Here is a 25,521-nt window from a genome sequence, read left to right as displayed (position 1 = left end):
AATGACTCAGACAGAGAAAAATAGATATCATATGATCTCATGTATATATAGAACCTAAAAAAAAAGAAAACAAAAACCAAAATGAACTCATAGATACAGAAAGCAGATTGGTGATTACCAGGGGTGGGGAGCTAGGGATGGTGAAAATGGGTGGAGGTGGTCAAAAGGTACAAACTTCTAGTTATAAAATAAATAAGTCCTGGAGATATAATGTACAGCATGGTGGCTATATTACTAATCCTGCATATCTAAAAGTTTCAAGGAGAGTGAATCTTGAAAGTTCTCATCACAAGAAAAAATGTTTGTAACTATGTGTGGTGATGGATATTAACTAGACTTTCTGTGGTGATTATTTTGCAATGTATACAAATATCAAATCAGTATGCTGTACACCTAAAACTAATATAATGTTGTATATCAATTATATATCAATTAAAAAATCTCAGACACCTTTATCCATACCTTGTACTTTCATAGGGTTTTATAATCCATCCAGAAAAAAATTTCCCCCACTATTGACCTCTCCTATTTCATTATATAAACAGATCCTGAGACATGACATTTTTCTAATTTTGGTGACATATTGCTTTATCTTATCACTTCCAGAAAACCATTTACAGTTGCATATACAGCTTGCTCTCTGATCTTTTACCCTCACCATTGTCTTCCAATTCTAATGCAAGAGACTCCAGTGTTAATACTTCCATTGGACTTGCAGATTATAAGTATGGAATGTATCAATTATGCATTAATTAGAGATGAACTTTTACCTTCTCAGGTATGCTGTCCTTGTCAATGTTAATCAATTTTTTTAGGAAACCAGTTTCTGAAAGAAGTAACTTTGCTGTAGTCCAGTTAGGTTTCTTTTGCAGAAGAATACAAACTGCATTCATGACAGTCAGTACAAGGTAAGGAGGCCGTGTATATACTCTGTAATAAATGGTTAAATCTAATCAACTTCATAACTGAAATCAAAGATACCCTGTAAACTATCTCAAAAGATAACACACACAGATTTTTAACAAGTTTTTGGTAAGAAGATCTAATTGCCAATATATAGCTATTTCATTATTGGGTATCTTCAAAAATTTGAGTATCTTTAGAACATGGGTATCTTTGCTTTAGAAAGATGAAATGAATAACACTTAACTATGTAGAACATACAAGTTAGATGTTAATTATTTTCATTACAAAAGTATTTGCTGCAGAGTTCTTTAAAAGAAGGACCTCTCCTCTTTCATCCCAGGATTGGTTTACTGATAGCCACTTGACAGAAACAGTTGGGGTAGTTGAGAGTCAACCCTATTCCTGTAATTTGAAGGGTGCTGTAAGGTGCAACTCCCTTTAAACACATCCTCTGGATTATTATTCATCCTGATCTAAAATTCCTACTCTAAAGATCACAGATAATAGAGAGTTGAGGGAGGAGGGTAGATGGGAATTTGTATCCTAAGTTATTAATGACGTAATTATTGGAACTTTGGAAGTTGCCTCTTAGCTACGTTTGAATCAGCTGACACGTGTTTGTGCATGCTAAGTCCCTTCAGTTGTGGAAACAGCAGGTGGGAAAGAGAATGGACTAAACTGTCTCTGCTGCATGTCCTAAGAATAGCAATGAAGATCATATCAAAGGCATTTCATTTGTCTGGCATTTTGAAGTGAAGTGAAATGTACATTAGCAACATCACAAGGGATAATGTTTTAAAAAAAACAAACCAAAAAATAAATAAATAAAACCAAGGCATATGCAAGGAATTCAAGCATTAGGTTAGTTTTCTTTAGCTTTAGTACAAGGGCAGGGGAAAAGGCCTGCTTAATCAGAGGAAACCAGTTAGCATTAATCTTTTTTGAGCACTTGCCTTATGCCAGACTATTCTAAACATTTTACATGTTTCAACTCATCCAGTCCTTTCAGCATTTATTATTACCCCAGTTGCATAGAAAAGAAGTTGAGACACAGAAAGGCTGTATACTAGAAAGCAGCAGTGCCAGAATTCCAACCCAGGAAGCTTGGTACCAGAGCCCACGATAGGTAACATGGCTTATTCTAAAAGTGGGATATAGACTTAACTTTTCCCATGTATTTTTGAGTTCTTGCAACTCAAAAGAGACTTCAGTAAATTACTCACCTTAATTCAGAGACATCAGCTTTATCCAGGGCGTTTAGAGCCACAATTGCCTTGTCGAGAGCTGGCAGTACACTTTTTAATTCATTGTCAGCTTTCTGCAATAAAGTTATAAGTCCCTAAATACATATGAATAAATATAGTTGCATACTTAAAATTTTTATATTTTTAAGTTGGAAAATGTAATGCAACATTTTTACAGTGCCCATAAGTTATGCTTCTGTATGACTTAGGGATGCACACACATGCTTGCACTGTTAGAAACATGTGTTACTGTCCTAAATTAATGTATTTTGCAATCTCTGATGAGAAGTTATCTGTGACAAGCGAAAACATTGAGTGTTTTCTGCCTTCTGTGTTAGACTTAGTGTAGTTTTAACGTTGCCCTTTTGGGAGTGGTCCACTTAAAGATGGAATTCTAAATAATCCATCTGCCAATGCGGGAGACACCGGTTTGATCCTTGAGTCAGGAATATCCCCTAGAAGAGGAAATGGCAACCCACTCCAGTATTCTTGCCTGGAGAAGTCCATGGACAGAGGAGCCTGGCGGGCTACAGTCCGTGGGTTGCAAAGAGTTGGACACACTAAGTGACTGAACATGCCGGTTAAAGACAGATTACGGTAAAGCTGCTGTTGCTGCTAAGTCGCTTCAGTCGTGTCCGACTCTGTGCGACCCCATAGACGGCAGCCCACCAGGCTCCCCCGTCCCTGGGATTCTCCAGGCAAGAACACTGGAGTGGGTTGCCATTTCCTTCTCCAATGCATGAAAGTGAAAAGTGAAAGTGAAGTCACTCAGTCGTGTCTGACTTGTAGCAACCCCATGGACTGCAGCTTACAAGGCTCCTCCATCCATGGGATTTTCTAGGCAAGAGTACTGGAGTGGGATGCCATTGCCTTCATTAGCTTCTCTGTAAAGCTAACGAAGCTTAAAACCCCTCAGCTGCACAGATCCCCTTCCAAGTTCCTGGAAGGAATTTTGCCAGTATGTGTGCAGGGTTATACATTTTTGTAAGACATGCAAAAGTAAGACATTCTATTTGCAATCAAAGAGTTGGACACGACTGAGCGACTGAACTGAACTGAAGATCAATTTCTCTTTACCCTTTTGACTGACTATTTGTCGGGTATTCTATCATGAAAGGTGGTGCTGGAATGACTGGATATTTTTGGGATTTCGCTAACAAGCTGACTTGGGGGTTATGTTTATGTTGCTTAGAGTCACTTGTCTGTATAATTAAGTTATTACATGCTATTACAAATATGAATGACTTCTAGAAATACTTCTGTTGTCTGCTGTTCCAACTTTCCTGGTGATGTGACACTAAGGTGAAGGGCCAGAGGTCATACTATGATATAACTTGTACTTATAGTGCCCAGCATCAGAATCTTGTCTGTAGAAAATCCTTCCACTTATTAAGATAAGTAAAATTGTAAGTAGATGGTAGATCCTCATTGACACCTACTCAAAATGGAAGTTCATTCTTCCATGAATATAGTTGATAATGCAATGTACACTATTCTAAACCCATACATCCCATTTTTTTGATGAGTTATTCAACAAGAATTAATCAGGATTCATGGACTTTTCGGTAATAATTATCGTAATTTGGAAAGATGTTTTAAAATGTCTCATTGAAAGAAGTAAGAAATTACAGATTCCTTGTACAGATATATGTCAAAGGTGCCTTATTTTATAATTTTTAATTCTTATCAGATCATCTTCAGAAAACAAAGCAGTTCTAAGGACTGTTTATTTGGTTTGTATCACTTCTCTCATTGCCTGAATAATTCTGTCTTTTTAAACTGGCCAATTTCCCTCTGTTCCCTCCAGTCAGAATTCCAATAGGAACCAGTCTGGTGTAGCAGATTACCAAATGTTCAACCCTGGTCTGATCAATGGCCACCCCTAGTCAGAGAAGGCAGAGAGTGGAATTTCACATTTTTCATGTGCAAAGGTTTTTCATGGAGCAACTCCATCAATTAAAAAAATATATATATATATATTAGCTAAAACCTCAGTTGGGGGAATTATTTATGTATGTTAAATACAAAAGCTACTATCATTAGCTAATATCTCAAAGTATCACAATAAATATTTAGGCAAGGTTTATTATAAACAATAGTGAATGTGAATAGATATTTCTAATAGCCTTTTTGATAATTTCAAAATATTTTGCTTGGCTCCTTGTTAGATCTGATTAGATCATCATTAAAAACATGGCTGAAGAATAAATAGTTCATATCAGAGATATGAGTGGTATCGGCCTGCCGTCTTCTCATTCTTCGCTTGTACTTTCAGTGTTAGCATTATTTTCAATCCAAGGTTTCTCTGAGAACCCTTTTCAAGCTACCTGTCCATATTTTAATTGCTTATTTACTTCAAGCTGGATAACATAATAGGTAAATCCCCTCACTTGGACACAAATAAGCTGCAGGGCTTCCTGCTGAGCATTGAGGAAATGAGGAGGCCACCGCAACCAACCCTTCCATCCTTCAGATGATCCTCTTGGAGGCCACATGCATTTCTGATATGGGTTGAATGAGTTTTATTCATTGTAACCAGAAGAACCAGACTATCTATTTTCTTAAGGGACCCTCTGTCTTTGCACTTCACTTAATAGTACCTTGCATGTAGTAGGTATTAATATAAATATTTTCTGGGAAAAAAAATGAAAAACAGGCAAAGTTGGAACAGAGACAGGGATCAAGACCATCTCCATGGAAAAGAAATGCAAAAAAGCAAAATGGCTGTCTGGGGAGGCCTTGCAAATAGCTGTGAAAAGAAGAGAAGCGAAAAGCAAAGGAGCAAAGGACACATATAAGCCTGTGAATGCAGAGTTCCAAAGAATAGCAAGAAGAGATAAGAAAGCCTTCCTCAGCGATCAATGCAAAGAAATAGAGGAAAACAACAGAATGGGAAAGACTAGAGATCTCTTCAAGAAAATTAGAGATACAAAGGGAACATTTCATGCAAAGATGGGCTCGATAAAGGACAGAAATGGTAGGGACCTAACAGAAGCAGAAGATATTAAAAAGAGGTGGCAAGAATACACAGAAGAACTGTACAAAAAAGATCTTCATGACCAAGATAATCACGATGGTATGATCACTCACCTAGAGCCAGACATCCTGGAATGTGAAGTCAAGTGGGCCTTAAACAAAGCTAGTGGAGGTGATGGAATTCCAGTTGAGCTATTTCAAATCCTGAAAGATGATGCTGTGAAAGTGCTGCACTCAATATGCCAGCACATTTGGAAAACTCAGCAGTGGCCACAGGACTGGAAAAGGTCAGTTTTCATTCCAATCCCAAAGAAAGGCAATGCCAAAGAATGCTCAGACTACCGCACAATTGAACTCATCTCACACACTAGTAAAGTAATGCTCAAAATTCTCCAAACCAGGCTTCAGCAATATGTGAACCGTGAACTTCCAGATATTCAAGCTGGTTTTAGAAAAGGCAGAGGAACCAGAGATCAAATTGCCAACATCTGCTGGATCATGGAAAAAGCAAGAGAGTTCCAGAAAAACATCTATTTCTGCTTTATTGACTGTGCCAAAGTCTTTGAGTGTGTGGATCACAATAAACTGTGGAAAATTCTGAAAGAGATGAGAATACCAGACCACCTGACCTGCCTCTTGAGAAACCTATATGCAGGTCAGGAAGCAACAGTTAGAACTGGACATGGAACAACAGACTGGTTCCAAATAGGAAAAGGAGTACCTCAAGGCTGTATATTGTCACCCTGCTTATTTAACTTATATGCAGAGTACATCATGAGAAACGCTGGGCTGGAAGAAGCATAAGCTGGAATCAAGATTGCTGGGAGAAATATCAATAACCTCAGATATGCAGATGACACCACCCTTATGGCAGAAAGTGAAGAGGAACTCAAAAGCCTCTTGATGAAAGTGAAAGTGGAGAGTGAAAAAGTTGGCTTAAAGCTCAACATTCAGAAAACGAAGATCATGGCATCTGGTCCCATCACTTCATGGGAAATAGATGGGGAAACAGTGGAAACAGTGTCAGACTTTATTTTTTTGGGCTCCTAAATCACTGCAGATGGTGACTGCAGCAATGAAATTAAAAGACGCTTACTCTTTGGAAGAAAAGTTATGACCAACCTAGATAGCATATTGAAAAGCAGAGACATTACTTTGCCAACAAAGGTCCATCTAGTCAAGGTTATGGTTTTTCCAGTAGTCATGCATATATGCGAGAGTTGGACTGTGAAGAAGGCTGAGCGCCAAAGAACGGATGCTTTTGAACTGTGGTGTCGGAGAAGACTCTTGAGAGTCCCTTGGACTGCAAGGAGATCCAACCAGTCCATTCTGAAGGAGATCAACCCTGGGTGTTCTTTGGAAGGAATGATGCTGAAGCTGAAACTCCAGTACTTTGGCCACCTCATGCGAAGAGTTGACTCATTGGAAAAGACTCTGATGCTGGGAGGGATTTGGGGCAGGAGGAGAAGGGGACGACAGAGGATGAGATGGCTGGATGGAATCACTGACTCGATGGACCTGAGTTTGAGTGAACTCCGGGAGTTGGTGATGGACAGGGAGGCCTGGCGTGCTGAGATTCATGGGGTCACAAAGAGTCGGACACGACTGAGTGACTGAACTGAACTGAACTGAGCCTGACTTTTAAATTTTTGGGGTAGGAAACAATTTTGCAAATCTCTAAGTGACTTTCATTGAGTATATTTTAATTTTACCTGAGCATACTCTTCTACGATTCTTACTTCTTCTGCCATGATTTCTTCATCCTGTTTAACAAGCATCTGAACTTTCTCAACCACTTGGGAATCTTTCTGTAGTTTTTCCATTAGGATTTCTTTCTCCTAATGAACCAAACAACTCTTCTTAAAATAAGTTTTAAGAGACATGATATCTTTTTAAAAAGAGAAATCAAATAGCTTATTTCATTCTTACAGAATTTGTCAAATCACCTCAAAATATATTTGTTTAATAGACTAATAAAAATGATTACAACAAATATAATTTCATAAAATTATAATTTCATACAAATATAATTTCATACAATTTCATACATATAAAGATTGATGATGAGTAATGATTTTTAGAATACTTGGCCAACTGCAAGTTATCACAGTGCATTTCAGATGTATTTAAGTAATAACTGCAGATTTTTCTATTTCTTTTATAATTAGGTAAATACTTATTATTGGCTTCCCAGGTGGGTCAGTATTAAAGAATGCAGCTGCCAATGCAGGAGATGTGGATTGGATCCCTAGGGAAGGAAGATCCCCTGGAGGAAGAAATGGCAACCCATTCCAGTATTCTTGCCTGGAAAATTCCATGGACAGAGGAGTCTGGTGTTCTACAGTCCATGGGGTCACAAAGAGTCAGACACAACTGAGCGACCGAGCACATGATAATATCAATTATCACATTTAATTATTAGAATATAATAATGGCTGAGTAATACGCCATTACATATAGGTACCACATCTTTTTTTATCCATTCATCTGTCGATGGATATCTACGTTGCTTCCATGTCCTACTGTAAATAGTGTTGCAATGAACATTGGGGTACATGAGTCTTTTTGAGTTACTGTTTTCTCAGGGTATATGTCCAGTAGTGGAATTGCTGGGTCATATGGCAATTTGCACAGATGTAGGCACAAGGCAATTCCCTGCCTTGTGGACATAGGGCAGGAAGGAGAGGGTGGGACGAACTGAAAGAGCAGCAGTGACGTACAGACACTACCACATACAGAATAGACAGTGGGAAGCTGCTGCATAGCACAGGGAGCTCAGCTTGGTGCTGTGATGACCTAGAGGGTTGGAATGGGGCTGGGTGTGAGGGAGGTCCCAGAAGGAGGGTATATATGTACACATATGGCTGAAACATGTGGTTGTATAGCAGAAACTAACACGATATTATAAACCAATTATATTTTCAATAAAAATAAATTAAAAAAGACAATGATGTTACTACTTTGCTATTGTGTTGTTACCGCTTTCCTCATTTTACAGATAAGGAAACTAAGACTAAGAGAGGTTGCACAGCTGCATGGTAATAAAGCTGAAGTTCTAACCCATATTTGTCAAGTATCAGCTTCTGCTTTCAAACACCATTCCATGTTAAACCATAAAATTTAAAAAAGAGATCCAAAATCAAACACACCTTTGTTTTTTGTTCTATTTGAGGGCCAAGAATCAAGAGCTCCTCCTGCATATCTGTGACTAGAGCAGTTGTTTCCAGGATCTTGGATAGGCCCATATGGAAACGTTCCCTGAAGGGAAAGAAAGTATTAAGAGAGCATTTTGTTGTTGTTCAGTTGCTCAGTCATGTCCAACTCTCTGCGACCCCATGGACTTCAGCACACCAGGCTTCTCTGTCCTTCACTATCTCCTGGAGTTTGTTCAAATTCATATCCATTGAGTCAATGACCCAAGCATCTCATCCTGTCATTCCCTTTTCTCTCCTCATGCCCTCAGTCTTTCCCAGCATCAGGGTCTTTTCCAATGAGTCAGCTCTTTGCATCAATTAAGAAAGTATAGATATAACAAAATAATAGCCAAGCAAGATTCACTGTAATCATGGACTGGAGTACCACATAGTAAAGAGGCCCATTCTCCCCAAAATGATATATAGGTTTCCTGTCAGAATCTCAGTAAAAAAAAAATGTTTTTTATGTATAGATGTGCTTATTCTAAAATTTATATGGAAAGGCAAATGAACTAAGGTAATTAAAATAATTTTGAAAAAAAAGAATAAAGTGGGTGGAATTATTCTATCTGATTGTAAGACTGATTACATAGTGACAGTAATCAAGATTATATTGGTATTGGCAGAGAGATAGATATGAAGATTGACGGAACAGATAGAGAAAACAAAAGTAAACCCACACAAGTACACCTAACTCAGTTTTGACAAAGGTGCAAAAGCAAGAGAGGAAGATAAGGTTTTTCAACCAATGGTGCTGGGGCATCAGTTACATCAGATGAAGTGTAACCTAACCTTACACCTCATGTTTATGCAAAAATTAACTTGAAATGGACCATAGAATTAAATGTAAAACTATACTACTTTCAGAAGAAAATATAGGAAAAAGTGATCAGGATCTAGGGTTTGGTGAAGAGTTCTTAGATACGAGACGCATAATTTATAAAAGAAAAAAAATCATAAATTGGACTTCATCAAAAATTAGGACCCTTTTCTCTGTGAAAGGGAGAATGAAAATACAAGTTACCAACTGGAATAAGATACTTGTAATCCACATATCTGACAAAGGACTTATTTTAGAATATATAAAGAATTCCCAAACTAACAATGAAAAACTTGAACAATTTAGAAAATGTGAAAAAGATATGAAGAGACATTAAATTGAAAAGGATATATGGATGGCAAAGAAGGGCATGAAAAGATATTCAGCATCACTAACCATTAAGGTGTAAATTAAGATCACAATGTCATATAATTACATACTTATTAAAATAGTCAATATACAAAATAGTGACAATACCAAATGCTCTCAAGCATGCAGAGGAACTGACTCTCCCATACATAATTTATAAAACTACAAAAAATAGTACAGTCATTTTGAGTAACAATTTGATATTTTCTTCATAGGTCAGAGGACCTAACAGTTACACTCTTGCCATTTATCCTGGAGAAATAGAAATTTGTATCTGCCCAGAAACCTGTACAGAGATATATTCATAATAACTCCAAATTAGAATCAGCCCAAATTCCTTCAATGGTTAGACAAATTGTGGTACACCCATAGGGACTATTACTTTAGCAATAAAATGGAATAAACTCATGATACATGCAATAGCTTAGATCCCAGAGGCATTATGTTGAGTGAAAGCACTATCGCTCTCTGTATGTGAAGAATAAAAACGGAGAAATGCAGAACAGATTAGCAGTTGCAAGGTATTTGGAACAGGAGGAGGAAAAGAGTGGGAGTGACTGTGAAGAGGGTAGCAGTAGGGGGAATCTTTGTGGTGATGAACTCGTTCTATATCTTGCTTGCTGTTGTGGTTATACAAATTGCTACAAATGATAAAGTTGAATGGCATGGAACTATAAACACACATTGTACCAATGACAGTTTTCCGGTTTTGATGTTGTACTACAGTCATGTAAAATGTGAGCATGAGAGAAACTGAGTAAGAGGTACTTTGGACCTCTCTGTACTATTTTTGTAACTTCCTGTGAATCTAATAACGTCCAAAACAAATTTTCTTTTTAAATAAGAAACAATAAGATAAGTTTGAAATTTTTTCATTTATCTATTCACTAGAATAAAAAACTGAAAATATACATTTGTATGGAATAAAATAAATGAAAGATTTAAATAAGAAGACTACTAAGCTATTGGTCCACAAAATTTTAGTTCTAAGACAGGGAATAAGTTCCATAGAGCATTTTCTAAAAATTGAATATATGGTTTCTATTTCTTGGGCTTTCATAATCTATGAGAACATCATCACCCATACCCTTTAAATTGTGAATTACACAGATATTTTTGATATTTTATTTTTTATCTAGCTCTAGGATAGGTCCTCAAAAGTCTCATGTGGATTACCACATTAGCTTTCAAGTCTTGTTTTTATTTTTTGTCTCTCTCCAATTTATTCTCCATACCAGAGTGATCTTCCTAAAATAAGTCTATTTATACTATTTACCTATTTAAAGAGTTGTTATTTGTTGTGTGTTGTGTACATCAGACGTTGCGCTTAGCATTTAATTTGTAAACATATGACCCCCTAGAAACAGGTGATATTAAAAATATAATGGACTCTAAGGGAAAACTAAAGAAACACAGACAACTGAAACTAAGCTCCCAATGAAGCACACTCTTATGACAGGTAATCTGGGCTTTAAAAGTGATTATTTCCCAAAAGGGTATCTCCCACTGAAACAGGATGCTAAATGTTTTGGGGGTGGAGAAGAGGCGTGGACTGGCTGTAAGAGACCCAAAGCACATAATTAACCCTTCCCTTCCCTTTTTTCCTGTCCCATATCTATCCCTGGGAAACTTCTTACTGGATTTGTAAGAAGTAAAGAAGAGCTATGAAGTTGGGACTTATCACCTGGTGCTTCTTTTTACCAAATAGTTATACTTGATGGCTATAAGCGCTATTGGATATTGATGATAATGATCATGCACATAAGGGGATAACTTATGGTAATCCTGATTACACATCAGGGGGGTAAGGAGATGTTCTACAATAGTTCAAGGTAATAAGGAAGAAACTATTGAGCAACTTAAGGATGTACAATGTGGGAAGACATGGGGAAGACTGGGAAGTGGATGAAGTGATTGTGACAGACACTGGTCATACCAATCATGACTGCGAATGGAGAGCAACAACCCTGGATGGTGGGAAGGGGACACCTTAAAACCTGGAGGTTGGAGGTAGAAGGAAGTTCCATTAATTCCTTATAACTCTTGTCTATAGGGCATCTGGCCAATTTACCCAGCCTGTGGCCATCATACTCAATTTAATCACCAACAAAAGGCTTAATCCATGCACTTTCAGAAGCATTTTAGGAGCTGCTAACCCAGAGGAGTGAATGGCCTTTATGTAAAACAATGGAACAAGATTAACCTTTTGAACTAATAGGATTGTTTTCACAGACTGTAGCAACTGTTGTACAATTGATGTTGAATGTACCACTCAAAGTTGTTGACAAAAAATAAATGAGATTCTGATACCATGTGGGTAAAATGCTGCTGCTGAGGTTGGTACTGCTTCTGTAAATGTCAGGTCTATACTCGTGCACCACATACAAACTAGTTTAAACTCTCAAGCATGAGTGGTGGTGAAAATTTTCATTGCCCTGGGCTTCCAGCTGGCCAATAAAGGCAGAGTATGGGCAAATGCCAATTATTGACACATTTGGATCAATAACAATTTTAACTGGCTTGGCTCAAGATACGAAATCTGTCTGTGGTCTGTCCTCCAAGTGGCAGTCATCATGGCCATTCTCACCCAATGTTGTCCAAGAATGGATTTGGTCTAAGTCCCTATCAGTGCATTTAACTGGGGTACCTGATAGAGTGGGCTGTTCTTTTTCAGCTGGATAAATGACAGGTTGGAGGATAGAGCTGTAAAGGAATGCCTTCACATGGTACCCTGGCAACTTTTTATGCCTTCATATAGGTCACACAGGAGAAGGTTTAACTACAACTGAGATAAGTCTGTGATCCTTCTGGAACATGAGAGCATGGAATGCTTGTGAGCAGATGCTATAAGACTATTTCCCACTGTCTTTATCTTCTGGGAGGCTGCCATGAGATTGTTTCTCAACGACTCTAGAGTTCTGATTAGATATGAGACTTTCTACCTCAGGTTTCCTCCCCCCACCCTTCCCAGGTCCAGCTGAAGGTTCTAAAACTGCGGAGCTGCAGCATGCCATGGATTTCTCAGCAACAGGGCATCCCACTATCAGTGTTGTAGTTGGGAAGAGTCCCTGGAGAAGGAAATAGCAACCCACTCCAGTACTCTTGCCTGGAGAATCCCATGGACAGAGGAGCCTGGTGGCTACAGTCCATGGGGTCCCAAAGAGTTGGACACAACTGAGTGACTTCCACTTTCATTTCATGGGATAAGGGACATTGGGAATGGCAATGCTGGTTACTCTTGTTTTCAATGTCCATGTCTGACTCTAATAGTCTATTGCTTCTTCACTGGCAGAATCTGTCAGCCTTGCCTTTACAGGGGCAACCTGTGAATGACCACAGGGGAGATAGACACCTACCTCTTAAGATCTTCTGTAGCTTTTGCTCTTTCCCCTCCAATGAAAAGGTGGATTTGGGTTCACTTGCATTTGTATCCCTTTTCACAAATAAGAGCACAAATATATATCTGACTTGGTCTCAAAGTCTTACCTCTTCTTTTGCATTTTCTTCTCTCGGGACTTCAAAATGTGGACAAATGTATCCATGAATCGCAAGTAGTTATTGGGAGTGATATAATAACGCCTTCTAGTTGTTTGAAAGTATTTTATGTTCAACTCTTTTATGCTTCTGTGGATTTGGACACATGTTGGAACTAGTCTTTCTTTTAAGTTCTGAAAAATAGTAATTTCTAAGAATTAAGAGAAAGCAGTCTAAATACACACACAAAAGAAAATTGACAATGCAAATACATTTGTCATTTCTGAGATGTGGAGACACAGAAAAAGGGTTTGGATGAATGGGACTAAAAATACATGAGTTTTAGTGGTTAGGATGAGCTTAGAGTGGAAAAGACAAAAAGAAAAAAGGTTAACAATAAATGACATCTCAGCTAGGTTTTTCCCTTATTTCTGCTGCAGCACTCCAAGGATTTAGGGTACACTGTCAATGGCCAAGGTTTATAGTGCTTTATCTCTTATCTTCCTTTCTTTAAAGTAGGTTATTGATAGCAAGATACCCAATTTTCATGAGTAAAATAAAGCTAGAAAAATGTAAGGACTTAAAGGATGTATAGTCAGCCCTCTGTATCTGTGGGTTCTGCACACACAGATTCAAACGACCACTGAAAATACTTCTTAAATATTCCAGAAAGTTTCCAAAAGCAACATATGAATTTCTCTTGTGCTGGCAACTATTTACATAGTATTTGCATTGTATTTACAATTATTTACATATACTTACAATGTATTAGGTATTACAAGTAATTTAGAGATGATTTAAAATATAGAATGTGCACATATTATGGGTAAATGCTATACTATTTTATATAAGGGATTTGAGCATCCAGGGCTTCCCTCATAGCTCACTTCGCAAAGAATCTGCCTGCAATGCAGGACACCCCGCTTCGATTCCTAGGCTGGGAAGATCCTCTGGAGAAGGGATAGGCTACCCAGTCCAGTATTCTTGGGTGCCCCTTGTGGCTCAGCTGGTAAAGAATCCACCTGCAATACAGGAGATGTGGGTTTGATCCCTGGATTGGGAAGATCCCTTGGAGAAGGGAAACGCTACCCATTCCAGTATTCTGGCCTGGAGAATTCCATGGACTTTATAGTCCATAGGGTTTCAAAGAGTCAGGCACGACTGAGTGACTTTCACTTTCATTTGAGCATCCTGATTTTGGTATTTTGCAGGGTTTGGGGGAGGGGGCTGGAACCGTTCCTTATGGAAATCAATGGATCAATCATTGTAGAGATACAGGTAGGCAAAACTAGAGTAGAAAGAGTGTCCTCTTTGCTTACCTTCAGAGAGAATCTGACTTGAACATAATTTAGTCCTGTTTACGCATCTCCAGTCCACCAAGCCTAGTTAAACCGGTCACTCTTAACTCAGCTGCAATTTCTTGCTGGTTCCACCCTGAATCTACCCCTTATTGGCCTTTGCTTTCCTTGAACACTTGGAGAGGTAAGGTTGTAAGCCCCTTTCTAGGCCCCACAGAGTTTCAGGCCTCTCTGAATTTGCAACTTCTTTTGCCAACATCTCTCGGGATCTTCATTTGAATCACTCTAGAACAGATTCTTACTGACTTGTGGCTTATGAGTTCTGAGGTAATTTTGCGTGTGGCTTGTGCTCTCATTTCTTTGTAGTTGTGTTGCTGTAACCAACCCAGTGAAATTCACAAGAAGAACACAGAAGGTTGCAGTATCCTTACCAGAGCATGCAAAATGGAGGTGGTTTACCTTTGTGGAAATCTGCTGTCTACCATGAGAGCAGAACAGTGAAGAGACCCCAGCAGTGAGGAATCTCGGCATCATTGAGACAGGGTGAATTAGGGGGCAAAAGAGATGGGGAGTTGATAAAGAGTCAAGACAAACACTTGACTTATTTCATAATTTTGCCCAGAACTGCCTCTCTTTGCCCACCTAAGGTTCATTGTCATTCAGAGATGTAGTGTTGTTGGATTCTGATAATAAATTGAAATCTTCACTTGCATTAGATTTCTTTAAAGGGGTTATATTTACCTCTCTGTTCTTGATATCCACTTTTTCTCTTAAGAAAGTGTCAGCTACAATCAGCAGAGCTTCTTCCGGCCACTTCTCATACCAATCAACTGTGCAGGAGCTGATCAGGGAAGGATATAGTCTACAGTTTTGGTGAAAGTTAGGTCTTGTAGGGCTCATGGTCATAAGAATATTAAGATTTTTATGTATTCTCTGAAAATTAATAAAAATATAATTTGTTTAAATGCAATCCACTTCTTTGAAGAAAATATTATATGGAAAATTCCATTTAAAATTTGTTTCAATTTTTTCCTTAATGGGGGGAGTACCTATCAATCATGTACTGAGTATCTGTCATAAATCAGAGTCCTTCCAGGGGAAACTACAAGCTTAACAGAGCCCTTCTGAGGAAAGGAGGCAGGTTCTGTTCTAGAGGACCTCACCCTCTTGGCTTCAGCTGGATGGACTGGGTAGGGGAGTCACTGGACTCAGAGCATTCCTTGTATAAACCATCCTTTATAAGGGGATCTGGTGCTAGAACTCTATTCAGTAGGGCAGTTTGTATCAGATGGTGATGAGTCTGTCTATTTAACTGTTTCCTCTGGAGTGGTGTGCATTTAAGACTCACAGAAACTCAAAGAAAGAAACAGATGAATTAAAGCTAAAAGAGATGCAGAGAATCAGAACAATGTTATGTACATAACACCTCAGAGATACTAATAAACTCCTACAGCTGAAGGATTACAGCCAAGTAGTATTAGATTCTACATAATTTTTCAGGTCCTAGGCAAAGTGCTAGTTTCAAAGAAGTTTGCCTGCATCCTTGCCCCACCTAAAACCTGGTTGTGTTGTTGCTGTTCTTGGCTTCTTGGAAGGACTGACCACAGGGTACAGATTCCTTCCTCATTGCCTACATCACTTTATGATAAAACCACATTATTGAAAGCAGCTTCAGTGAGTCAATGGTCCATCTAACTCAAAGGGTTCAACTTGTACAAAGTGATAATATCTTTGAGTATCAGGCAACCTATTTTGCCAAATAAGAGTGGTAAAGCTGAAGGAAGACTAAAGGGTAAGATTTTCCCCCTCCTGCTTGTCTTTAAAATTTTTATAAAAACAAATGCAACTCAATGCAAAATTCACAAAATACAGAAATCTTTAAATTGAAAATGAAATTGCATGTGTGCTTAGTTGTGTCCTACTCTTCGTGACCCCATGGACTGTAGCCCACTAGGCTCTTGTGTCCATGGACATTTTCCAGGCAAGAATACTGGAGTGGGTTGTCATTTCCCACTCCATGGGATCTTCCTGACCCAAGGATTGAAATTTGTCTCTTGTGTCTCCTGCACTGGTGGGCATATTCTTTACTGAGCCACCTGGGAAAACCCACAAAATGAAATTACCTCTCTTTGCTTTGCCCATTTGCAAACTCCTACTTGAAGATATCCAACAGTTTAAAATGTGTTTTCACTATTTATTATTACTGTAAAAAACCTCACATCATTTTTGAAAGTATGGCATATATATAAAATTAAAATTGATTTCTACTTGGGATTCTTATTTTTTATTTCTGGAGGGCACTATTCGCCACACTCTAAATCAGAATTTATTTTCCTTTTCCACTCACAATCTATTGGGTAAACCAATTTTGTAAAGAAGTGCTAGAGTGCCACAAGTTTTCAGAATAACTCCTATCCTTCTTTCTACTGCAGCATTTTAAAATACAACTCAATTCAAACATCCATTTATATTATACTGTTCTCTTACAATTGTGGATTCCATTCCCAGAATTTTTAACATGTTTTTGTTGTGCAAGATCACTAAGTATCTGCTGAGGAAGGGATGGTGGTTCAGTTCAATTTTCAAATGTCTCCATAAAAGATAGAAACTGACTTGAGAAATAAGTTGGCCTGTGGTACTTTACCAGTGAACATTTTGGCTTGGGTAATCATATCTATCTGTTCACTCAGCCACTGGTCATTCATCATGTCTTAAAGACACAGAATGCCTAGTTAATTTGTCCAGTTGATATCTCTCATCAAGCTGATTCTTTCACAGCAAGCTCACTGCCGAGTTCATTCTGAATATTACCTGTTCTACCTGGATAACCCATAACCTCCTGGACAGTTCTAGGGCTTTTTAGGGGGATGAGGAATTCTTGTTTCTTTCCTTTCCAGGCTTGTTACCAGCATACAACTGAAATAAAAAAAACTTCATTGGCTAGAAATGGATCACAGGGTGTGAAATAATCTTGGGATCTTATTTCTCTTATTGCCTCAAGGTATTATTATTTTTTTAAGTCATTGTTAGCCAGTCAGTCCCAGATTCTTGCTCATGTTTGTCCTGCCTATGGTGTGTCTGTGTATAAGGATGGCAGTCATTATTATAGCTTTAAACACTCATGTAAAAAACCAAAGAAATTATCCAACTTGAAATTCATGTACAGAATTACAAACACAGTCTATTTTTTAATGCAGACCTTTATGTTCATTGTAGCATTATTTTCAACAAATAGTGGACACTAGCATAAAATTTTGTGAAATTTGAACATGGTCTGTTTTCAATTTAATATGACAATTTGATAAAGGCAATCCACAAAAATGTACCTTTTGGAAGAACAAAAGTAAAGCTTGCCTATTATCGACATAACCAGACTGTTCGGCAAGAGCTCTAAGCCTGAGGGCAATCGCATCCAGCTCTTCATTTTCAAACAGGTCAGGTATTTTCCCCAAATTAATAATGCTGTTCAAATCTTCCATAAATAACTCCTTAGGCAAAACATACATTTAATCAGGAATGAGTAAATTGGGCATGTATTCTACTCTGGACAAAGCTAATCGAGAAAGCAATAGTGTTTCAGGAGAACTTAGATCAAAAAAATAACTTCTTTTAATGTGAGCCCATCAAAAACATTTTTTTCTGAGTCAAAATAAGCTTTATCTATTCATTCATTTATTCAAACATTAGGGAAACAGATTTGGTACCGACAGCATGCCAAACACTGCGCTGTGCATGGGGAAGAGGCGCGGGAGGAGTGGGTGCAATGATTAAGTTGAGCAGGGACTCTGCTTCACACAGTTTATAGCAGTTCTCGGTATCTCTATTTTTTTGTTTGAATACTACACAAACTATTAGAAATCACATGGCCAAAAGCTTATTTTAACCAAGAACATCTCTATAAAGGGTTCCAAAATGAATGGGAAGGTAACAGAGGAGAAGCAGCAATGAAAGAAATTCTACCAGAGGAGTAATAAAAAAAAGTATGAGCATTTTGGTTTTTAGAATAAATCCAAGCTTTCTTTTAACAAAAAAGCATTATTAGCATTATCAGTGCCTCAAGATACAGTATTCTTTAGCCACTCACAGGGACCTGGTATTTCAGCCCAGTTGAGAAACGGCAGAGAACTGGGGGGCTGCGTCCAATAGAGGCTGACAGAGGTGACATGGGGCTAACTGCTTTCCTGTCTCACCTAAGACATGATGGAGAACCACCAAAGATTTATTAAGTACTCTGATTATTGCCTACTTGTTGAGAGTCTAGCTAAATTACCCCATAGTATTATTGCTTCAGCACCCATTTTGTTTGGCCAAGCAGCCTGCTGGGGGATTTAAACTGACATTATACCTCTCATGGATGCACATGCCTTAGATACCAACCCACAGAGTTAAAAGCAAATGTAAATTCTGATATGACTTCCCAACAGCCCTTGTGTCAAGTCTTCCCTGCTTCCCAGAGCCTTCCCTATATGTGCTCCTTAGATAAGACCCCCATGGAACTTACCCTTGTTGGGTTTGAATTGACCAATCTGGCCCTAGCCTGGAAACTCCAAAAGCACTGCAAAGCACTGTACCCCCAATCAAGGCGTGTGCCCTGGTCCTACCTCTCTCTCTCTCTCTCTCTCTGCACTTTGCCTTGACTTCCCATCGGTTCCCTCAAAGCATGCTGTGTACCTCCTGCAGAACCTGAGTAATAAACTTCTTTTTCAGATTCTCTTGTCTTTTGTTAAACTGTAGCTCACCATCTGGTACCCTGCACTTAACAAATGTTAACAAACTTAACAAAGTCATAACATCATTTTTTTGGATTCATGTGGAAAGCAATGATGTGGCTAGAAAAAGTCTGGAAAGGAGATGCAATAACCTTAAAGTTCTGCATAACATGGAAAGTGAAAGTGAAAGTCGCTCTGCTATGACCGACTCTGCAATTCCATGGGCTATACAGTCTATGGAATTTTCCAGGTCAGAATACTGGAGTGGGTAGCCATTCCCTTCTCCAGCAGATCTTCCCAACCTAGGGATTGGACCCAGGTCTCCCGCATTGCAAGCGGATTCTTGACCAGCTGAGCCACCAGGGAAACCCCTGAATAACACAGGAGCCATGTTCAATTCAGCTTTGACAGTGGATTTCTGAAAAAATAGTTTCTTAAATTAGAATGATACATTCTTGGCAGGGGAGAAACTACATCTTCTGAAATCTAGCAAGTGTCTGGCAGAAACCTCAACCTGATCAAGGAGCAGAATATTCAAATTTGGGAAGGGGAGAATATATAGTTAAAGCAGAAAAACTGGATATTATGGAGAATAGCAGATATGACATGGCTCTTGGATTTACTTTCAAAATATGACATGAAAAACAAACAGACACATACAACTCTAGGGAGAGAGGCCCAGTATCAGGAGAAAAAACAAAATGGGAGTTTGAAACAATACTAATAACTATCCACCTCTGGATCATAGATAATAAACAATATTCCCTTGAAATTTTTTCCACAAAGAAGTACATACAATCTGAGGTGGTATTCCTAATTATGCTTTGGCTGTGGAAGGGTATAACTTATGCAAAAGAATAGATTTTTTGAAAGTTGAGCGATTAACATTTTTTTCTTACATATAAATAAGGCATAAGCTGCAAAGAAAGGTCTTGGCTTTGGTGAAACTTGAGCAGAAGGATAAAGAACAGAAACAGAAGCCTCAAACTCTGTGAGAGCACATTGTAGATTTCATGATCAGACAGTGGATACAGATGAAAGGGCTATTTTTAAAAGACAGATTATAAAACTGGTTTTAATGTAAAATGGATGACTTTAGTTACACAGATAAATTACTTCCAAGTAGTCAGTTAAAATTATAGAAACAGAAAATTCTTTTATTGTGGTACTTATGTTTAACTATATACAGAATGATTGTAAATTCATAAACTCTATAGGCTATGATTGGATAAGCATGAAAAATAATGAAAAGAATTGATATGGCAGGTTAATAGGACCATAGATAAATATTTTCTTTCCAAATATTAAATTTGGAGGGTTCCACTGTGCCACCTGGGAATACCCCACATAAATATTAAACTTTAGCAAATAATAAAAACAAAAAGTACTTACTTGATCTAGGTTCAGATTACTAACTATCAAAGCAGAGGGGTTGCCTTCTAATCCTGCTTGCATAAACACTTTTTTGAAATCTTCTTTGAATTCTAAGTAGGCATAATTGTGAGATAAAGGCACCCTGTATATTTTGTGTTCTGCCAAATAACAGGCCAGAGTCGCACAAGTTTCTTTTCCACATCCATCTATTCCAATCTTGGGAAGAAAAAAAAAAATAGAAATTTTATTAAACAGAAATAAAAAGTTTTCTACTTAGATGTGCTAGAAAGTTAGTAAAACTACCTAAGACTATTTTAAAATGCTTTGATAAACACATGAAACATAAAGTATTTTATCAAAATCTTATAAGGCACTCAAACACTTTCAATATTTTAATCTTTTCTCTTCACAGCCTCTTGAACTACATGAAATAACTGCACTGAAAATAGCATAGATAGGCTTATAAAATCACTGCAATGTGACTATCAACATTTGACTCTTCATTTGTAAGGATTCAAAAAAGTCTTTTTCCATTTACTGTGGGCAATAACACTCAAGAAGTGCTCTTTGGGAATGATGATAAAGTTTTACCCTTTTAAAACAGTTTATTAAGGTGCAAACTATAGACTATACCTGTTTTAAGTGCACAATTACATGATTTTTAGTAAATTTACAGAGTTATGAAACCATCACCACAATCCATTTTTAGAGTACTTCTATCATTCCCCAAATATCCCTCAAGCTTATTTGTAGTCAATCCTGTTTCTAATCTCCAGTCCCAGGCAACCATTAATAGGCTTTTTTTCTCTATAGATCTGCCTTTGTTGGACATGCCCTATGAATGAAATCATACAGTAAGAAGTCTTTTGCATCTGACTTCTCAGTTAGCATGATGGTTTTGAGGTTCTCTGTGCTGTAGTGTGCATCAGCAGTTCATTCCTTTTCCATTAATGGATTCGGGGATGTTAAACCAAACATACATTCCTAGAATAAAACTCACTTGGCCATGATATATAATATTCATATGTTGTTACGTTCAGTTTGCTGATATTTCATTTAAAAATTAACAACTATATTCACAGTGATATTGGTATGTAGTTCTCTTTTTTCATGATGTCTATACAGTTTTGGTATCAGGGTGGTACTGGTCTCATAGATTAGCTGGGAAGTATTCCTTCTTCTATTTTCTGGAAGAGTTATAAAGGACTGATTTAATTTTTCCTTAAATGTTAGAATTCTCTAGTGAAGCCATTTGGCCCTAGGCTTTTCTTTGCGGGACATTTAAAAATTCCTAATTCAATCTTTTTATTAGTTATGTAAGTACAGATTTTATATTTCTTCAGTTCAGTAATTTATGTCTTTCGAGGAAGGTGTACATTTCATCAAGGTATATTAAATACTTGATCTTAATAGTTGGAGTGTTCTTGCCTTTTTTCTCTTGATTATCCTCTCTAAAGATTTGCCAGTTTTGTTGATCTTTTCAAAGAATCTTTTTTTTTTGTTTATTTTCATTGATATTCTCTATTGTTTTTCTATTCTTTACTATCTTCTCTCATCTTTTCTCTCATATAACTTCCTCTTTGGGCTTAGTTTTCTTTTCTTTTGTAGTTTTGTAAGGTGGAAACTTAGGTTATTTACTTGAGATTTGTACACACTACCATATGTAAAATGGATAACCAATAAGGACCTACTATATAGCACAGGGAACTCTACTCAATCTCATGTGGCAGCGTGGATGGGAGGGGACTTTGGGGGAGAATGGACATATGTATGTGTAAGGCTGGGTCCCTCTGCTATCCACTTGAAACTATCTCAACATTGTTGATCAGCTATACTCCAAAATAAAATAAAATATAGGCATTTGTAGCAGTAATTTTCCCTCGAAGCACTGCTTTAGGTATGTTGTGTTTTGTTTGTTTGTTTGTTTGTTTTTTGTTTTGGTATGTTGTGTTTTTGTTTTCATTCACCTCAAAGCATTTTCTAATTTCTCTTGTGATTTCTTCTTTTACCCATTGGTTACTTAGGAATGTATTATAAAGGTTCTGCATATTTGTGAATACTCCAAATTTCTTCCTGTTATTGATTCCAGTAGTAATTCTTTTGTGATCTGAGAACATAATTTGAATGACTAAATTAAACAGTCATAATAATGTGACATATCATTGGTTGAATACGTTGGATTTTATTTAGCCTTCTGAAAGCTTTTCTCTATTTAAGGTATTGGCGGAATTTCCAAGAATTTAACTCTCATTTGCCTTCATGAGCAGTAAAATTTTGTGCAACAACTCATTTTTCTAAATAAATATTCAAGGAATTGTATTATTTTTGAAGTCAAGATTCACCCGCACAGACACTGTATTAATACTGAAGATATGCTAGAGATGGTGCCAGACCCACCACTGTTTTTACACATTAAATGCCTTCCAAAAACAAATAGCTGGTGAACTTTTAGGCACTTTTGAGAGGACAAGGATCTTGTCATACAAGTCAATGAATATGAGCTTTCATAAACAGAAAGTGTGCAAAAATTAAATTTCTGTAAGCAGAATTTTTATGGAATTTCCTTAATTTTTATTTTGCATACTAAAAAATTTGAAAAATTTAAATTCTTACCAGTAACATATGACTTCCTGATTGTCGAAGGATCCTTGTAGCTCTTGCAATGTGTTCTATGGCTTCCTTGAAAAATACCAAGGAATTAGAAATCTACCAGGGGAAACAAACAAACAAAAAAAATAGAGTGATTATAGGCATAGAAAAATTAAGTGTTCATTGTGGTTTTACATATAAGATATAGAAGTGAGAACGACTAATCTGGTAATCCAATAATTTATACCCAATAAAGTAGTTTATATTTATGGAAAAGAGGTGTGCACAATGAGAACTGTCCTTTTGCCAATATTCTGATGAGCAAGATTGGGAGGCGGGCATAGGCTTGAGGGAAGAGAATGAAGGGGAGAGCAGCAATATCCAGGCTGATTTTCTATTTCTCTGTCTTGGGGTAGAACAAGCCTCAAGGAATCCGTGTATGGTATCTGATTTTGTTGGTGTCTATGTTCCAAATCACCTTTGCTCATAACTGTAATGGGAATGTAGTTTCCCATTGGACTTCCTGGTGCCTCAGATGGTAAAGAATCCTCCTGCAGTTCGGGAAACCTGTATTGGATTCCTGGGTTGGGAAGATCCCGTGGAGAAGGACATGGCAACCCATTCCAGTATTCTTGCCTGGAGAATCCCTATGGATAGAGGAGCCTACAGGGCTACCTACAGTTCATGGGTCGCAAAGAGTCGGACACGACTGAGTGACTAAGCACAGCACAATTCGAAAGACTGTGAATTATTCCCAGCTATATTGTTGCTACTTGTTGCCACACCCTCTCTTGCATTTAATTCCCTTAACTTTAATAATTCAACATTTTACCGCTTCAGTTGTGCACCTTTTATTTAAATGAGGCAAAATAAGATGAACCTATACTTCTACTGGACTGCACTAAAATTTGAGGGTGCATTTTTTGATCTCTCTCGCTCTTATACATACACACACATCTCAAAAATATTTGATTTTACATACACATATACATATGTGTACTGTTAGTCTCTCAGTCATGTCTGACGTTTTGCAATCCCATGGACTGTAGCCCACCAGGCCCCTCTGTCCATGGGGATTTTCCAGGCAAGAATACTGGAGTGAGTTCCCATTTCCTTCTCCAGGGGATCTTCCCAACTCAGGGAACGAACCTGAGTCTTCTGCATTGGCAGGCAGATTCTTTACTGATTGAGCTACCAGGGAAGCCTGTATATATGTGTGTGCATATATATATATATATATTTGAAAATAGTATTCCTTAGATTTTTGTATAGTATATGTCTCTACCTCCAAAGACGCTGAATTCAACTTCATTTGGAATTCAGTAAGTACTTCGGCAAGTTTATTATAGTCATTGGTATACTGATAGGTCTTCTTTTTATGAGATTTGTTTACATCCAAGAAATCCACAAATATAACTGGGTCATTTATCAGTTTTTCTTTGGTCCATTGGATCTATTGTAAGGTGATTGAATAGAAATTGTTAATAGCACAATTTTACTTATTATCAAGACTAAAACAATGTACTTGTATCAGAGAAGTTCTTAGCACAGTAGGTCTAGGTCTTGGGGGTTCTTAACCTTTTTTTGTGCCATGGATCCCCTTCTGACAGTGAAACCTGTGGACTCCTCATAAGAATAACATTTTAAACACATATAGTAAAATGCAAGGGTTGCAAAGGAAACCAAATACACTGAAATACAGTTCTGTTTAAGAACTCTGAGAATCTACAGTCTCTAGGTTAAGAACTGCTGCTGTGGGAATAACATGTTGACACCACGAGGTCTCACCAACAATCTGAAAAACAGAATCTTTCCCTAGTCAATTGTTATCCACCACCATAGATTTGCAAGCTTCCATATTTGCTTTCTTGGTTCACTTGACAAACCCTTGCCTGTCTTTCAGACCAAGTTCGTGGGCTAACCCCTTCTTTGAAGTCTGACCATTTCCGTCTTCCTAAAACTGAGATAAAATTATTCTTTCTTCTTTTGTCCTACTATGGTGGTGTGTGGATGGGCCTGTTACAGTGCTTACAGAAATGTATTGCAACTGTTAGGTTGTAAGGTGCTTGGAGGCAGGGCTTACATTAGTTCTAAGGAGGTTTTAGAACTTACCTCAGTTGATGTCTGGCCCTGGAAATTTTTAATAGGCTCTCAGAAGGTGTTTGTTTAAGCAAAAGGCTAAAGGAAGGTCGAGGGACAATATGACATGATGGTTAAGAGAATATCTGAAGTCAGATAGCCAGGACTCCACCACTTAACTAACTATGCAACCTTGGGTAAATTCTTAATCTCACCTTGCCTCCGTTTCTTCATTTGTAAAATGAGGATTATAACAGGACTTAAATCACAGAGATGTTATGAAGATTTAATTGAGTAATGATGGGTAAAGCTTTTAAAACAGTGCCTGGCACATTGTAAGTGTTAACTGTTATTAGAGCTATCACATTTTACTATTTAAAAAGTCAACCAGTCAAACAACTGACTAAATGGAATTGTATAAACCCAAATTCTTACAGGAATAATTTACATCCTTAAATTTTTAAAGTAGGTTTGGGTAACAGTTCTTTA

The 25,521-nt window shown here is 37.6% G+C and overlaps 1 protein-coding gene across 9 annotated transcripts in view; it reads right to left on the bottom strand.

The window, feature by feature from the left end:
* The window catches only part of DNAH14 (dynein axonemal heavy chain 14), a 378,420-nt gene that overhangs the window by 95,997 nt on the left and 256,902 nt on the right, over positions 1 to 25,521 (bottom strand). For all 9 annotated transcript variants that reach the window (XM_070768034.1, XM_070768039.1, XM_070768038.1 and 6 more), the window contains 10 exons: positions 24,239 to 24,406; positions 22,978 to 23,070; positions 20,383 to 20,580; positions 17,608 to 17,769; positions 15,023 to 15,214; positions 12,996 to 13,177; positions 8,276 to 8,384; positions 6,839 to 6,964; positions 2,130 to 2,224; positions 771 to 930 (listed from right to left, as the gene is read on the bottom strand). In XM_070768034.1, the coding sequence (XP_070624135.1) occupies positions 771 to 930; positions 2,130 to 2,224; positions 6,839 to 6,964; positions 8,276 to 8,384; positions 12,996 to 13,177; positions 15,023 to 15,214; positions 17,608 to 17,769; positions 20,383 to 20,580; positions 22,978 to 23,070; positions 24,239 to 24,406 (1,485 nt within the window). The remainder of the gene's footprint in view (positions 1 to 770; positions 931 to 2,129; positions 2,225 to 6,838; positions 6,965 to 8,275; positions 8,385 to 12,995; positions 13,178 to 15,022; positions 15,215 to 17,607; positions 17,770 to 20,382; positions 20,581 to 22,977; positions 23,071 to 24,238; positions 24,407 to 25,521) is intronic.

This window comes from Bos indicus, chromosome 16 (assembly GCF_029378745.1).
Source record: "Bos indicus isolate NIAB-ARS_2022 breed Sahiwal x Tharparkar chromosome 16, NIAB-ARS_B.indTharparkar_mat_pri_1.0, whole genome shotgun sequence".
NCBI lineage: Eukaryota > Metazoa > Chordata > Mammalia > Artiodactyla > Bovidae > Bos > Bos indicus.
This window is presented reverse-complemented; position numbering and strand designations above follow the sequence as displayed.